Below are 17564 nucleotides of genomic sequence, written 5' to 3' on the forward strand. Positions count from 1 at the left end.
CGGTAATCTTGGATTTCGGACTGACAAAAAAATAAGACTAAACTGGCGCTTACTCCAAACTTCCGACTTTTAAAGTGTTAAATCTTAATTGTGGATATAAAAGGAGAAGGGACTAATGTTGTTTTCTTTCAATACTAGCCAGATGCAGATGAAAGGGCTGACGTATAAAACCGAATACACCTAGCAGGACACTTTACCAGGTCACATTATACTGACAAAGGTCGAACCAATGGTCACCCTCCGAAAATTATGAAAGTTGATCAAACTGAAATTCAAAGCGAGTCTCCCAAAAGTAATTTAGCAGGAGTAGTAACTGCCAATTTTACAGATTGGTATGTTTTGTTTAGGGGAAATAACCAAAATTCTGATTGAGAGCAAAATTTAGGCAAACCAAATGGAAACACCAGGAAGTAGAAAAGTAGTTAAATCGCCTCTTGCGAATCAAGCATGACGGCAACAGGTACAACTATTACGATTTAGAGACAGAGCGATTACAAGATCTTCGTGTACACATTAAACTGTATTCTGTTTTATTTACGATTTCAGGCAAAGCTGCCCGTGATATGTTCTTCCGAGTCCTTTCTGCCGAAGAACCAACTATTCGGGTTCTGACATACGCCCCAGGTGCTGTTGACACAGACATGTTGCGGGATCTGGAAGCAAATTTATCCTCTACATCATACCGTGAAGTGTTAAAAGGTTAGCCCGTCTTCTTTGTGAATCTGTTGATTGTAAAACCTGTCTTTTTACATCCAATTTTTTTTTTACATCCAATGAAACTATGTTGAATAAATGTTTGAATATCGTAATAAATGTCACTGCATGTCGATTACCACCTCACCATTCCAATATAGGAACGGGTCTTTAGAACACAGCCACACGTAACGATTAATGAAAGGGTCTTATTGGGTATATGATGAGGGGGGAGGGGGTGTTACGGGATATCGCAAGTCGTAGCACTGGGCATTTTCGAAGTAAATTAATCAGTGGAAAGCTTACAACACGTGAATAGAGGATATGCATACATAAGGAAGGGGTCTCCTGAATTAAATGGTACTGTTTGTTGAAACTGCAACCGAGTTAAGTGCAGAAATTGTCCGATGAAGTCAGATGGAAGAAAAATTGTATTATGCCATATGTCTATATATTCTCTAGTGCCTTCTTCCCTTGTTGTTTGGTCATGCGTAACGTATATGACCCTCACTGTTGATGTTCTCCTTGGCATCCGCCTACACATGACCCTGGCAGTTGGCATTCCATTTGACATTCGTCCTCATATGACCCTCGCTGTCGATATTCCCTTTGACCACCGTCCCCATATTTCTCTCGCTGTTGGTATTTCATTTTACATCCATCCCTATCTGATCCTCGCTGTCGGTATTCCCTTTCACCACCATCCCCATATGACCCTCGCTGTTGGTATTTCCTATTGATATCTGTCCCCATATGACCCTCGCTCTTGGTATTCCCATTGACATGCGCCTTTATAATCCTGGCTGTTGGTTTCCACCCCGGCTGTCTGTGTGACCTTATTATCCGATTCTTGTATGACCTTAGGTCTTGTCCCAAGTTGAATATACGCTATGTTTACATCCAGTAACACAATTTGATTTTGCCCTGTGTTTTAAGCAAACAATTACTAATTTATTTCAAGGCCTGCGTCAGAATGGCGAAGTAATGACACCGGAGGAATCTGTGGCCGACCTGGAACGGGTGCTGGAGGACAACACATTTGATAATGCTGCACACGTGTACAACTATCTTCAGACAGCCCAGCCATATCTTGACAAATATTTACACTGAGACATAACTTTCGAGCAAGAGTGATTTGATGCCCAATTATTTCGAGGGATATCAAGGCCTATCCCTGTGAAAGTTCCTAGCAGCTGAACATTACTATAAATGGAATCAGTGTAATGGAATGTGTTATTTTATGTTGATTCGAATAGGTGATGATAGGGATATGTTTATAATCGAAAAGACTTGAATTACTTACGTGTACGAAAAAAGTAGTCAATAAAAAAATGAATGATACGAGCATAAAAGCGTCAAGATTTTATTTTCAATTACTCAAACAAAGTATAGAAATCTATTAATACATGCATTTATATATTTGATAGTGAGCTTGAAATTTCTCACCATTTTGTCTAAGCAAAATCTAAGGCAGAATACAAACGTCAGGGTATAACTTAACGATAACAAACATAAGTGGGTACTCATCAAAAGGACATAACGTCTAACAGTTATGTCTGAAAAAATTGAGTACTGATAAATATTAACTCGATGTTGAAAGGGTTCTGACTTGGCCAAACACATAAAAATTATCATGCATAGAGAACGTGTATAATATTCATATGGTACAAATGACCTACATTAGTTATTGCCTGTTCTTTTAATGATAAAACATTGTCCGTAATCTGTCGCTCGTGAGAAGGAATATTCTGCAAAGAAACCTTTAGCCTTTGGTAGATGATTTACATATTACACCACAGGAGACGTCTGAGCAGGGCCTGAATACTGTCGATGTACAAAGTAGACTGTGTCGGGGATACACACGTTATAATACACCTGTGTTTAACACATAACGTACTGTACAAGTTCTGTTATTTTAGATAAGCTAGGGGCGACATGGAGAAACAAGAGAATATTTTCCTAAAAAAGAGTTTCGTAGCCATTACCGGTGCCAGTAGAGGAATTGGTAAAAGCATCGCCCTGATGTTTGCAGTGAAGTTTCCCCAAAATTCGGTCTTGTTACTGATGGCAAGGAATGTGGAGGATTTGGAAAGCGTCAGGACGGAATTGCAAGCAACGGCTCCCAATATAACAGTATTAGTTCGACAGTATGATCAAGGAAAAACTGATGAAGGATATTTTAATGGAATATTTGATAGTATAATCACTGAGAACAAACTTTCAAAGGATGATTTTGAACAGGTAATGCTTGTTCATAACTGTGCTTCAACCGGTGACAAAGACAAGACCGCGCTTCAGTTGTTTGACGCCGACCGCGTGCGGTCTTACTATGACGTAAACCTCTGCGGCATGATTCTACTCAACACGAGTTTCTTTACAACATTTTGTGATCCTTCACCGTCTCGAGTCGTAGTTAACGTAACGTCAGGGGCCTCCTGGACTGCAGTGCCGTCTCTCCACCTATATTGCTCAGGTACACCCAATAGTTTATTTCCCTTGTCCACAATGCACTTGTTAAATGTCTTACGATTGTAATTACTAGCATGTTATTCAATTTGACATTAAATAAGGTATCATAAACAGTATGTACATGTATGCCTGAAGTGTGTATGTTTGGAGGTTGCAGTATGCCCATGTTTTCCCCTTTTTAATAGCACGAAACTGTTGCTGACTTTATATTCTTACATCATAGAAGTCTTATCATGTTTGTATTAATACAAAAATATTACACCCAACTGCTGACATATTAACAAGGTGAAACACAGGAAAAGCCGTCAGTGGGGATTAACTTCGAGTAGCTTTGCATTTCAGTGCATACATACTTCAGTAACGTATCTGGGTTTAGAATCTTCTAAAAAAAAAAAAAAAAAAACTCAACACATTATTCTTTTGTCTGTGACAGTGATTTAAAGATGAGAAAAACCGACCAAAAGTGGGCGACTCCAGTCTGCAGTCAGCCTTGTTTACAGAACTTTCGAACAATTAAAATTGGTCGTTTCGAAACCAATCGAAGATCAGTTCCGTAGCAAAGTCGATGGATCGTCAGCTACCTCGGCCGCATTTAGTCCATTTTTTTCATTTTTTAATCATTTTCACACCAAAGAAGAGGCCAATGGGCCTTAACGGTCATCTGACTCATGAAGCCCTTGTTCTATTGTTGTAAACCATATTTGGTTTCGGACTGACAAAAAAATAACACTTGGTCAGAACCATCCCATGGCTGCCATGTTAAAAAAATAACACTTGGTCAGAACCATCCCATGGCTGCCATGTTAAAGGTTTTACGAGGCTGAAAAATAACACTTTATTTGCTCCCCAAACTTAACATTCTCACCAATTTCCAGCTCAATGGCACCAGTGAAACTGGAGAATAACTTTAATTTATATTTTTCAAGATGGCGGTAATCTTGGATTTCGGACTAACAAAAAATATGACTGAACTGGCGCTTACTCCAAACTTCCGACTTTTGAAGTTTTAAATCTCAAGGGTCATTTATATAGCAGAATAATGTTGAATTTCAAACACGAATAAATATCTTAAAATTTGCACAAAAATAGACATATAATATACCAAAATGTTTGTTTGGACATGTAGTGTCTTAAAATCACAACTTATTTGATGTAGATGCTAACAATTTCTTCTATAGAGTTACTTTGCGGTAAGTTGTAGCATGGAATAATTCTAAGTCACAAAAATATCCAAAACTGAGACAGGGTAGGAGCATTTGTTTGACCGGATTTGACTTTATGTAGGTATAAACACATATTTTGTTTTGACCTTGAAATGCAAATGGCGGCTGTGGATGATATTACACAAATATGGCATAAAGGGGGGCATTTAACCATTAAAATGCTTCAATATCATACTTCTTAGATATCTGATTAAAGTAAGAATGACCTTTTTAAGACAAATTGTCAAACTGGTGAGTTTTTGGCCTTTTTCAGAAATATATATCTTTTACCCCAAAATGAACGGAGGAACAAATTTTCCTAAAAACAGTCTTCCTGCCGTGTCTAGCGTTTTGTATAGTATCTAACAAGAGCATATTTAACGTTTGAAATACTTTCTTATATGCAATAATTGTGAGATATTATACACAACCGCCATTTGCATTTCAAGGTCAAAATAAAATCAGTGTTAATACATATCATAAAGCCAAAACTAGTCAAACCAATGCTTCTACTTTGTGCTTTAGACTCTTGTGAGCAAAACGACATGACTGTTTTGCACGATAAATGCGATACAAATGAGTTAATTATGTCCCCATGAAACATACATTTTTCTCGTGTTTTGTTGAAATTAGCAAACAACTGAACAAAGTAAATGTCAACAACAAGGTCCACAGTTTGACATGATACATATCAACATTTTATCAAGTTACTTCTATTAAATTGCACCCTAGTAAGGATTTATAGCCTTCTAAAATATCAACTATTTTGGCTGGATTTGCTGTTTTGATGCCCCTGAATTGAGGATATAGTAGAAGGGACTAAATGTTGTTTTCTTTTAATACTAGCCAGATGCAGATAAAAGGTCTGAAGCATAAAGCCGAATACACCTAGCAGGACACCTTACCAGGTCACATTATACTGACAAAGGCCGAACCAGTGGTCACCCTCCGAAAATTATGAAAGTTGATCAAACTGAAATTCAAAGTGATTTAAAAAAAAACCTATTTATCAGGCGTAGTAAGTACCAATTTCACACATTGGTATGTTTCGGTTAGGGGACAGAACAAAATTTCTCATTCCCACGGCATCGAATGCTCTGATTGAGGGCACAAATTAGGCAAACCCAATGGAAACACCAGGAAGTAGTTTAACCGCCTCTTGCGAATCAAGCATGACGGCAACAGGTACAACTCTTACGATTTACAGACAGATACATTACAAGAGCATGACTCCGTGTACACATAAAACTGTATTGTGTTTTATTTACGATTTCAGGCAAAGCTGCCCGTGATATGTTCTTCCGAGTCCTTTCTGCCGAAGAACCATCTATTCGGGTTCTGACATACGCCCCAGGTGCTGTTGACACAGACATGTTACGGGATGTGGAAGCAAATGCATGGTCTACATCATACCGTGAAGTGTTAAAAGGTTAGCCCGTCTTCTTTGTGAATATGCTGATTGTAAAACTGATCTTTTTATATACAATTATTTTGTTTACATCAAATGAAACTATGTTGAATAAATGTTTGAATATCGTAATAAATGTCACTGCATGTCGGTTACTACCTCACCATTCCAATATAGGAACGGGTCTTTAGAACACAGCCACACGTATCGATTAATGAAAGGGTCTTATTGAGTATATGATGAGGGGGTGTTACGGGATATCGCAAGTCGTAACACTGGGCATTTTCGAAGTAAATTAATCAGTGGAAAGCTTACAACACGTGAATAGAGGATATGCATACATCGGGAAGGCCCGGGATCTCTTGAATTAAATGGTACTGTTTGTTGAAACTGCAACCGATTTAAGTGCAAAAATTGTCCGATGAAGTCAGACGGAAGAAAAATTGTATTATGCCATAAGTTTATATATTCTCTAGTGCCTTCTTCCCTTGGTGTTTGGTCATCCGTAATGTATATGACCCTTACTGTTGATGTTCTCCTTGGCATCCGTCTACACATGACCCTGGCTGTTTGCATTCCCTTAACATCTGCCCAAACATGATCCTGGCTGTCGGTATTCCCCTTGACATTCGTCCTCATATGACCCTCGATGTCGATATTCCCTTTGACCACCGTCCCCATATAACCCTCGCTGTCGGTATTCCCTTTGATATCCGTCCCCATATGACCCTCGCACTTGGTATTCCCATTGACATGTGCCTTTATGATCCTAGCTGTTGGTTTTCATCATGGCTGTTTGTGTGACCTTATCATCCGATTCTAGTATGACATTAGTCGTTGGTCTTGTCCCAGTTTGATTAAACGCTATGTTTACATCCAGTAACACAATTTGATTTTGTTCTGTGTTTTTAAGCAAACAATTACTAATTTATTTCAAGGCCTGCGTCAGAATGGCGAAGTAACGACACCGGAGGAATCTGTGGCCGACCTGGAACGGGTGCTGGAGGACAATACATTTGAAAATGCTGCACACGTGTACAACTATCTTCAGACAGCCCAGCCATATCTTGACAAATATTTACAATGAGGCATAACTTTCGAGCAAGAGTGATTTGATGCCCAATTATTTCGAGGGATATCAAGGCCTATCCCTGTGAAAGTTCCTAGCAGCTGAACATTACTATAAATGGAATCAGTGTAATGGAATGTGTTATTTTATGTTGATTCGAATAGGTGATGATTGGTATATGTTCATAATCGCAAAGACTTGAATTATTTACGTGTACGAAAAAAGCAGTCAATAAAAAAATGAAAGATACGAGCATAAAAGCGTCAAGTCGCAAACATGCAAATACAATATTAAAAAAAATATACCAATTTGAAATTTTAGATGGGGCAACCATCTTGTATAAAATTCAGCACCAAAAGTTCAACTATATTAACAACAAATTACACAATTAATTCCCCCTGACAACAAGCGGCTAGACATCTATATATTTTACATCTCCATGCCGGCACTTTTGGAAACTTCTCCCACCTGAATATTCAATCAGTAGGCCCTGATGCATTCACCTTCCTTATAAATCTTCTGCCAAAACGGGGAAATATCAAAACATTGGACATGTTAACATAGTGTGTATGTAAGTATGAGAAGCATAGAATTGGTGAATGGTCTCCTTGCTACAGAGTCTGAAACGCTAAAACGATCATGCCATTGTCGGTCTTTGAATGCTTTCCTATGTATATAACACATTTTTTACTTACTGAAGCGAGATGTCGAGCCTCAGTGCATCGCATGCAATGAACTATTTACTATTAAGTGGACGACCTTCAAGAGGCAAATTCTGTAACAGCATAACTTGTCTTAATCTTGCATTTAAAAATGTAAACATATACATTATTTTGAACAACCTGACGGGCTGACATGACTAACAATGAATACATTGTTCATATAAACTATAAATGAGTGAACAGACACATTTTTGCAAATTTCATGTTTGATGTTTCGTTTTTCTTGTTTTGCTGACCATTTATTAATCCTGCTGACTTTTGTTGTGTTGATGGGCCATTAAGGATGTAAAAATGATCAAAGCAATAAATTTGCAGTGACATAAAGAAATCAAAAGCCTAAATCGAGTCCAGTGTGTTCAGTGTGCCTTGTTCAAGTTATTATATCGGGATATAACACTAGGTGTTCACCTTTCGATGAAAAAAGTTCTGGATCAATTTGTCGAGGCGGTAAAAAGTTCCAAAAAGGATTGGTTGTTACGAAGGAATCGAGAGGGGAACTTTCTGTTTCTTGCAATTTTTCGGCTTTTCGTCTAAGCAAAATATTTAGGCAGAATACGAAGGTCAGGCAGTAATAACTTCTGATGATAATAAAGAAACACGGGGGACTGAACGTCAGGGGTGATAACTTATAACGATAGTTCAAACAAGTGGGATAGTGAATGTCAGGAGGTGATAACTTCTAACGATAATGAAAATAAGTTGGAGGATAAACGTTAGGAGACGATAACTTTTAACGATAATGCAAATAAGTTGGATAATGAACGTAAGGAGGTGATAACTTCTAACGATAACGAAAATAAGCGGAGGACTGAATGTCAGTGGTCACTTCTAACGATAATAAAACTTAGTTGGATACTGAACATCAGGAGGTCATAATTTCTAACGACAATTAAAAAAGCGCGGACTTTTGAACGTCAGGAGGAGATAACTTAGCACGATAATAAAAATAAACGGGGACTGAAGGTCAGGAGGTTTTGTTGGTTTGGTTTTATTTGTTTAACGTCCAATCAACATCTCAGGTCATTGAAGGACGGCCTCCTGTGCTTGCAATATGCATGCATGTGGGTTGTTGCGTATGTGTATTTTGGAAGGCTGCGGTATGTTTGTGAGTCTCATTGTGATAGGCCGGATTTTTTGCCGATTAATAGTGCTACCTCACTGAAGCATACTGCCGAAAACATCCAGTCGTCCCACTCCTAATATGCTGAGCTCTAAGCAGGATTAGCAACTAACATTTTTTAAAGACTCGGGTATGTCTCGGCTAAGGGACTGAAAGCCTTCCTCACAGGGGAGAACGCTCAGCTAATGGCCAAAAGTGATTGTCAAGGGAAACATTAGGGAAGAAGAAATGTGTTAAGAAAGATGACAAGAGATCACAGAGGGTTTTGGCGCCCACCATTGAATGATCTTTATAGTTTCCATGTCAGATTGACCTTCTCTCTATTTTTCCCTTCCTCTTACTAATCTGTGTAAATTGAGAATCATCCTTCCAGGGATGGGAAATTAACAATTTGGGAACTGAAGTCATTACGCTTATCATGCATCTTATTCCTGCTGGTTACGTTAGAAGTGGAGATCCAGGTGATATACGCTACTGCTAAATTGTTAAACTGTTCAACATTGTATATCCTTTCATCATGGTCACATTTTTTATCTAAAGATAACACCTCGTTAGAATAGCTATCGATAAAATTGAAGGACATTACACGGTCTTTGGTTACCACTTCTGATAACCTCTGCAATATAATCAGATTCGTATAAAGAATAGTCGGTCAAGGGACATTGCTTACGTCACATAAATATTTATCATCACGATTACACATAGTTTTACTGCATTAACCAAGTTTCAACAATGGAAGTCGTGCCATCATTACTTCTTTTTTCCAATAACATTTTTTCACTTTGAAGTCTGACTACACATACGTTACAGTCGATTGAGTACTGGCCTGCTTGCTTCAGAGACACTTGTCGGTGCGAGGTTGTCCTTGTCGTTTTAGAATGGTCACACAAAAATAGTGCATTATTACTTATGGAAATGTGAATACCAGCCTCAATGTATCGTATTCAACAAATACTGTTAAACACATTTCATTGTATTGTACAAAGTATTGATCTTCAATTGACAAAAGTAGATTCTACAGCACAGCAACATGTCTAAACATGCTTATCTTTACTGATAACATATTATACTTTTTAACTAGAAGCTGTTGTTCTGTAATACATGATATGAATAACCATAGCCACATTAGTCTTTTGACTGTATTTGAGTACCAATGCACTTTTGTATGTTTAACATATTTCATTTGTTTGTTGTTATTTCGGTTAATACTCCTTTTTATTCGTTTTTTGCGAAATGACCGTTCTAGTGTTTATGGTCTATTAAGAATGTAATAACAAACTAATACTAACATAAATCACACGTACCTTGTGACAGCCTATATACAATTGCAGAAATATATTTACAAAATTATTTACACTTGCAAAAACCAATTGACTATTTTTATTCAATTTCTCGTAAAAAGATACGTGTTACTGATGTAATCGCATTGATGAGGTTCAATATCAATAGCAACACAAACTATCTCTATGTTTGAAGGGACATATTCAAACCTTAAATGACATTTGGCAATGTGTCAGAGACCAAAAACCTGCATACTAATTAACAGTCAATATACGTGGACATGGATGCAAACAAATACGTTGACTTGAATGGGACAAATAACACCAACATAATCACGAAACCGTAATTCTAAGTCTATATCGATAACACGAGGTCAAACTATCTAGATTTAGCTGGACACTCTTGATAATGTTCAGGGAGACTAAGACCCGGGCCGGAAGTGATGGAAACACTCCAATGTTCAATTTCATGACTCTAAATTTTGGTATTAAACCTAATATCTGAATTATTTTTTTATCAATAATCAATGATCAAATGCGATATTCTCATCATGAATGATTTTTTGAAAGTTTTTTTTAAATTTTAACTGCTATTTCATTATTTCATCAATATTAAAGAAAGTTAGGTTGACCGCAGATTTCAGGTTTGATAATTTCATTGGGGTTTCGTGAATATAGGCGCATATAATCCTGACCGTTAAAAGTCTTCTGCTTCATCAACGCCATGGAATTCTAAGTCAAATCCTCAAAATGAGAGATGGTTTGATGGCAATAGAACTATAGACGTATCAACAAGAATCGAAAACACATCTGACTTTGTATCGCATAAAGAAATATATTTGCATCTCTCCCTTCTTCAGCTTAGTAAACTCGGACTTCGAATAAATTAGCATATACGCAGTAGAAGAAGGCTCAGCGGATCAATAAGCGCGGGAATCAGTAACAACATTATGACGTCGTCTATTTGTGACGTTATCGGAACGTCAACTAGACGGCGCCATTTTGAAAGGACTGATCAACGCAATTTTAATGTTTTCTCCTGTTGCCTCCTTACCGACGCCATTCATACGATAAGCGGGAAAATCCGAACGCATTTTTTGCTTCAGTCAAAACAAACCAAGGTTAAAATAAGATTCCCGTTAAAATATGCCTATTTATAGGACAATGATGACAGAAGAAACTTTAAATGTCATGACTGCAACACAGACGTACAACACATTTTAAGTATGAGTTTTGTGATAGATACAGAATATGCCGAATACAGAACTTATTCCTACTGGCGTGTAGTCCTTATAAACTGTGGAAATATAGAACCGACGGTAGGATATAATCCTAAACAAAGGTTTTGTTATATAAGGGAGGTGCATTAAACTCTTATTTTAACCAATTTGAGAATATTTGAACACCGATAATTCTTACATTCACTATTGTGAGAAATGTAACAAATACAATGTAAAGCATATTTCATCTAATACGATTTATTGTAAATTGCTTGACGAGGCATATCAACGTACTTCAAATTGATTACAACAATACAAAACCAATATGTCTACCTTACAATAAGGAATGGCTATTCACTAGAATCTTCATTTGATGGATCAGGAAGAAGAAAAGTGATGTTTGTATGTGCTTTTTAAACTTCTGAATGTGGTTACCACTCGAAACCTTGAATAATCTCTTAAGGCACGGGAAGTTCGTTCATCATTCACGGTATTATAAAAACACTGTCAATATCCACAAGTAAAAATAGTTAAAATAATGTGTCGCTCTCGGTAAAAACAGCGTTTTCAAACGTATTTGCCTCCAGTATCTCCACAAGTTTGGAAATTGGGATCTCTGGAAGCGTAACTTTACCACCCTCTCGGAATTCTGAAAAAAAATGTATAAACAGGATAAGTTATATTATTGGTTAGTTTCCAAAGTATCCAGCGTTTACATACCCATCCTTATGCCCCCCCTTTTTAAATGTTAACTATTCATTTTACAACAATTGTGAAACAAGTTATATCATTAGATTGTGTGGACACTTCATATTCTTTTATATCCTTATTACAAGTATCCGCACAGATATTTTTCCAGCTATGCCGAAAGAAACGTAACCCCTCTTAAAACTGAAAATAAAGATGATACTGGAAATTACATACCAATATCAATCATTTCCACTTTAGCTAAAATATTTGAAAGACATGCAACAAAGCATCTTATTATATATCTCGGTAAATATATTCTTCTACGAGATGCAGATTCTGAAGTTAACAGTTAGAGCGGAACATTCATGTCCAACAATACTTGTAAATTGAATTGACCAGTGGAGTAGGGACATTGACAACAATGAAATAATTGGCATTATTTTTAGGCATTTGACCTAGTCAGTTATATAATATGATAATATAAACTAAAAGTATTAAGACTATTCTTCGACTGCAGTGGACTGAATCTTATTTGAATGACAGACAACATATCATAATGGCTCATTATAACACATCGTTTCCACAAAGGGTTATAACAGGTGTACCGTAGGGGTCTGTACTTGGTACGCTCTTTTTTGTAATTTTTATTTTAATGAGCGTCCGCTTTTCTTGGAACACTCAGATATTGACATGTATGCAGACAATACTACCTAAGTGTAACGTCATCATCCGATACTAAATCTCAATTACAAATGACCTTAATAATATTAAAATTTGGTGCTCTGTAAATAATTTGACATTTAATCAAAGATAGACAACATGCCTGCTTATCGGAAAACCTCACAAACTAGCTAGAGAAAAAGATCTTGAAATTTAACTCAATGATGATATTTGTACAATCGTGATATCCCAGAAAGTCTTGGGAGTACTAATTGACGACACTTTAAGTTGGAAAGACCTTATACATCATGTTAATTCTAAACTGACAACTAGTTTAGCTCTTCTTCATAAGCTAAATTTGTACTAAACTAATGTTTATGATTGATATATATCACCTGTGCTTGATTATACATAAGCAGCGTGGGGGAAAATTGTTGGAAGGAACATAACAGTAACCTAACAAATTTGCAAAAACAATTATTTTAAATTCACCAACACAGACACCTTCAAGAGAACTTTTAAAAGAACTTGATATTTTACCATTCCTATTCAGGACATTGTGTCATAGAAGTGTTTTAATATACAAATCGCTTCATGGAGAAGCCCCTGGTTATTTAGCAGGGTTATTAACCCAGAATCCACGCATACGTCGTATAGACTTAGATATAGCTCCAGAGAAGATTTAGCTCTACCAACACCAAACTCTGAAATTTGAAACTGAGCTTTCAGTTACTCTGTTGTGGTGACATGGAATTCCCTTCCTTGTAAAATCAAAGAATGTCTTAATGCCGGGTAATTTAAAACATATCTAATATATATTTTTTTTTATATTATATTCATATTTCAATAAAAGTACTACCACAGTACAGTAACAACGGCAATCATTTCTCTTTATAAAGCTGTAACAAATTTAAATTGAAACTTGCACTCCTTTTACAAGCGTCTGTGGCTTACCTTATTTGTTGGTTACAGCATTTTGTATAGACACAATTCGTCAATTTTTAGAATGTTTATATAAATATGTATTATTACCGTGTGTTTTATAATGAATATAATGCATTTGTCATACACTTCATAGTTCGTAGTTTCAGGAGGGCCATGATGAAAATTAGTATTGTCTTTAAATAAATAAATATTATTATAATTATATAACCTATATTAAGCATTCTTAAAATTTCTTGTTAGCCTGGATGGAAGCGAGGGGTGTTACTATGGAAATAAAAACCTTACTACTCGGGGAAAACCCACATGGTGGTAAAAGTGACTTAATACGTTTTCACGTCCGGTCGGGAAATCGAACCCCGGCCGCCTACGTAAAAGTGTGTAACCACTTTCCCGACCTCCCTTTCCCTTTTTTCGTTGATTAGACACCGTCGAACTATTTCATTGAAAATATTCGCAAAAGATGTGTTGAATATATAAAATATTCAAACAATAACCTATGTAATGATATACCAAAAGCATTCTCAAAACGTGTCCTTCAGCGCCAACAAATTATTGTATTTGATTCTTCAAGCCAAAACTACGAAATGTATCAATTAACACGGAACATAAACTTTCACAATGTATGTTAACCCTTATAAATGTGAGCGCTGTTTGCATTGCTTTATCACGAAGAAACTTACGTTTCAACATCGCAACCATGGCGTCATCAGTACAGCCCCTCTCGACTCCTTTCAGCATGTCCGTATCCACAACACCAGGAGCAAACGTCAGTATCCGTATTGATGGTTCCTCTGCGGCCAACACGCGCATATACATGTCCCTGGCAGCCTTACCTATATGTATCGGATAAAATTACTGTCGTTATCGAAACAAGCACTGCTTCAATAGCGAGTACATTTCGGGTAATATTTTCTATTCGTCATATTCCACATTATTCTTAGATATAAAACAAAATCTTCAATTGTATTATTGCCGTTCCGAACAGTTTTGGACAGATCATTAGAACATCTCAGGAGGAAATGCATTTCTACTGATATTCGCCATTGCTTATGATGTCTTTTGGAAAAAAACAACTTGTGTTGGGCCGAAACATCGTGAATGAATTCACAACTACGAAGTGACGGTGTACGTATCCATGCTTCATTTTTGCCTTGTGTATTACGGGGTATCATGTTGTCAGGTGATAGTCTGTTTAGTAATAGATACATAATGGGTACGAGTGATGTATCGGATATATCACACGAGTGCGTAGCACGAGTGTGATATATGCGATACGTCACGAGTACCCATTTTGTATATGTTTTATCCAATGACAGCCGAGGTTTTGTCACCCACGTGCCTAGGGGTGGAGCTATAAAATTGATAAAAACCTGTCACTGTGATATGTTTCCCGCCAATTTCTGACAAGTTTCATTCTGTCACAGTAGCCCATTCATTTCTAGTGAGACTGTCAACCATGGCGGATCAGGTACGTACTGATCATTGATGTCGATGTGTTTACCGACCGTAGCGACTGACATTGGATTATTTGATACCAAGGAATTAACGTAACCAATTGTTGTAAATAAACTGAATGGTAATGTGAAAAACATGTGAAAGGCTGCAGGATTCGAGGATTCGAATTACACAAACAGTAACTGCTCCGGAAAGAGGACCTGCGCTACTTCCCTTTACCAAGCAGGTAAGTCTAAAATCATATTGTTTGAACAAATTGTGAAATGAATTTTTTTTCGTAAATTTCGACGTTCACGATGTCACGAATCTTTCAAAGTCCATGAAATTGTTTAGATACATCGATGAATCGGTTAATCGGTATTTTTATCCACTCGTCCTGTTATCATTTTCATCACTATTTTGTTTATAAGATTTTTGTGCAACGAAAATGTATGATTACATTTGGCGTAATCTGTATAACCATTTTTTTTAAATGACTGAAATTTTATATGTAATCATGAATGCGTTTTTTTTTACTGATCTGTTAAAATATACTGAACAGGGTTTTATATTCTGTTTCGTCAGGTTTTGATGAACAACTCAATATGGACAGGACGGAACATCGCAGCACGGCTGTACGTTCATACAAGGTGAAGAAAGAAGACAACAAAGAACATTTCTAAACGGCACTCGTATTTCATTAAATTTTGTTTAAAATGTATTTCCTGTCTTTGTTCATTTGTCACGCCCACATTTGAAATTGGCCCCGCCTCAAGACTGAGGCATGGACCAATCAGAAATGCCATGTGATATTTCAGATATCACATATGTGATATTTGAAATATCACATAGTATGCAATATATCGCCAACAAAAGATCAAAGAAAAAACCGAGGCGTCATTGGATAACTTCCAAATACAGTGTTTTTCGACCTGACACATCGAGTAAGTATATGTTAGGCGGGTACCTATTGAATCCAATATAATCCTTTCCTTTTACTACATATTTCACAAGTCCTTACCTGCACAGTAAAGATGCAAACATGTCATAGGGGCTGAACCACTTATTGATGACATATTGACCACCACCCGAGATTTCTTGGAATCAGAGAATGTCTGGAAGAAGCTGGTGTTGAGTAGGATCATCCCTGTCAGGTTGATGTCGAAGTTACTCCTCACCTCCACAGAGTCACACAATTCCAAAGATCTCTTTGACCCATCAGTGGCAGTAGCACAATTATGAACGATCATAAATTGCTCGAAGTCATTTTCCGAAAGGTTGTTTCCTGACAAAATTTCGTTGAATATATCTTTGAAATAATCTTTTCCTACGCTGCCCTGATCATATTGTTGTACCAGAACAGTGACATTTGGTGTCTTGGACGTTATTTCTGACTTGACATTTTCCAATGCCTGCTCATTCCTTGCCATGAGTACAAAGACAGTATTGACAGGGAACTTGGCCGCAAACTGTAGTGCTATACATCTTCCTAATCCTTTGCTGGCGCCGGTTATGGCTACAAATGTCTTCTTAAGGAAAATATTCTGTTGTTGCTCCATTTTGCTTCTTACACCGCTCGTACAAAATCTGATAACAGTACCTGTGTGATTAGTTCAATCTAGCTATCATAAATGACATAATAATTGTGTACACAGCAGGTCATGAACTGTCCTAATGCATCGATTGTTATCTATATTGTAAAGTTCAGATACGATACATATTGGAATTTTTTTCCCGATTAAATTTGTTCGATCTAAACTGAATGGTTTTTGACTATGACAAAAATTGTTATATTGTGTAATTACCCTTTGAGATAACGTATTATGTTAAGTCTCTTAATTTTGATAAACTGGCAAAAATGTTAACGCTACACGGATATTATGTCATCTCCAGTAGATGTGATATGACCTTGTGTTACAATGTACGTCCTGGATAAACAACCGTGGTAAATAGAAAATCCAACCAGAGGTGTGTTAACCTTTGAGAGAATACAATACTGGTGGGAAATAAAGAACAGATCGTTGCGACACCGTTTACCCTTGCGGCAATTTATTTTATCTTTCCATGCTAATTTTTCCGATAGCTAGACTTTTTATTTTTGACGGGAAAAAGAATAAAACATGACCTTACCATGGAAATGAAAACATATTAATACGATTTGATCAAATAAATGACATTGGCATTTTTTCAAATTTGCTAAACTCTTAAAATTCTTCCATTGACAATAAGAAGTTCAATCATTCTCACAATTTCATCTTCGATATATTTGCTATGAGCCCCAGTAGAAATTTAGGGAAATACGTTCCAGTATACTTCATACACTATGTACTTGTATCGCCGTTAACCTTTCTTGGAAAATAAAGCTCTCATTACAAGAGAACGAAGGCTTTCCTTAAGTTTTGAATGGGTGGGAAATGGTAGAATAAAGAGTAGAAAATATCACACGTTCCGATTGATCTTAAATTCTCTCTTCCATTACATCACTGTCTGTCTGGGTTTTGTTTTTCTAACATTTTGTGTCTTCTTGACATCCCTCCTCAAATGACAGTGGCTGTTGTTCGGACGTTAAACCATGTAAAAACAAAACAATTGATGGCAGCAACATTCTTTAAGCGCGAGTAAACAGTATCCCAATAGGCTTGCACGATCTAG

At 36.8% G+C, this 17564-nt stretch overlaps 2 protein-coding genes and 1 long non-coding RNA gene across 3 annotated transcripts; 2 read left to right on the plus strand and 1 right to left on the minus strand.

The window, feature by feature from the left end:
• The first annotated feature begins 2566 nt into the window (after positions 1-2566).
• On the plus strand, positions 2567-7057 carry LOC117344217 (sepiapterin reductase-like). The gene is made up of 3 exons (XM_033906888.1): positions 2567-3166; positions 5641-5793; positions 6711-7057. The coding sequence occupies exons 1-3, from the start codon at positions 2629-2631 to the stop codon at positions 6857-6859; spliced, it is 840 nt and encodes a 279-aa protein (XP_033762779.1). The 5' UTR covers positions 2567-2628; the 3' UTR covers positions 6860-7057.
• Positions 7058-11422: 4365 nt separating this feature from the next.
• Positions 11423-16529, minus strand: LOC117343643 (sepiapterin reductase-like). The gene is made up of 3 exons (XM_033906091.1): positions 15934-16529; positions 14159-14311; positions 11423-11832 (listed from the first exon to the last, which is right to left on the minus strand). Exons 1-3 carry the CDS (start codon positions 16469-16471, stop codon positions 11714-11716), a joined length of 810 nt encoding a protein of 269 aa, XP_033761982.1. The 5' UTR covers positions 16472-16529; the 3' UTR covers positions 11423-11713.
• On the plus strand, positions 15102-15633 carry LOC117343644. The gene is made up of 2 exons (XR_004536049.1): positions 15102-15159; positions 15498-15633. It is a non-coding gene; the product is annotated as an uncharacterized LOC117343644 (long non-coding RNA).
• Positions 16530-17564: the final 1035 nt, after the last annotated feature.

Source organism: Pecten maximus, chromosome 15 (assembly GCF_902652985.1).
Source record: "Pecten maximus chromosome 15, xPecMax1.1, whole genome shotgun sequence".
NCBI lineage: Eukaryota > Metazoa > Mollusca > Bivalvia > Pectinida > Pectinidae > Pecten > Pecten maximus.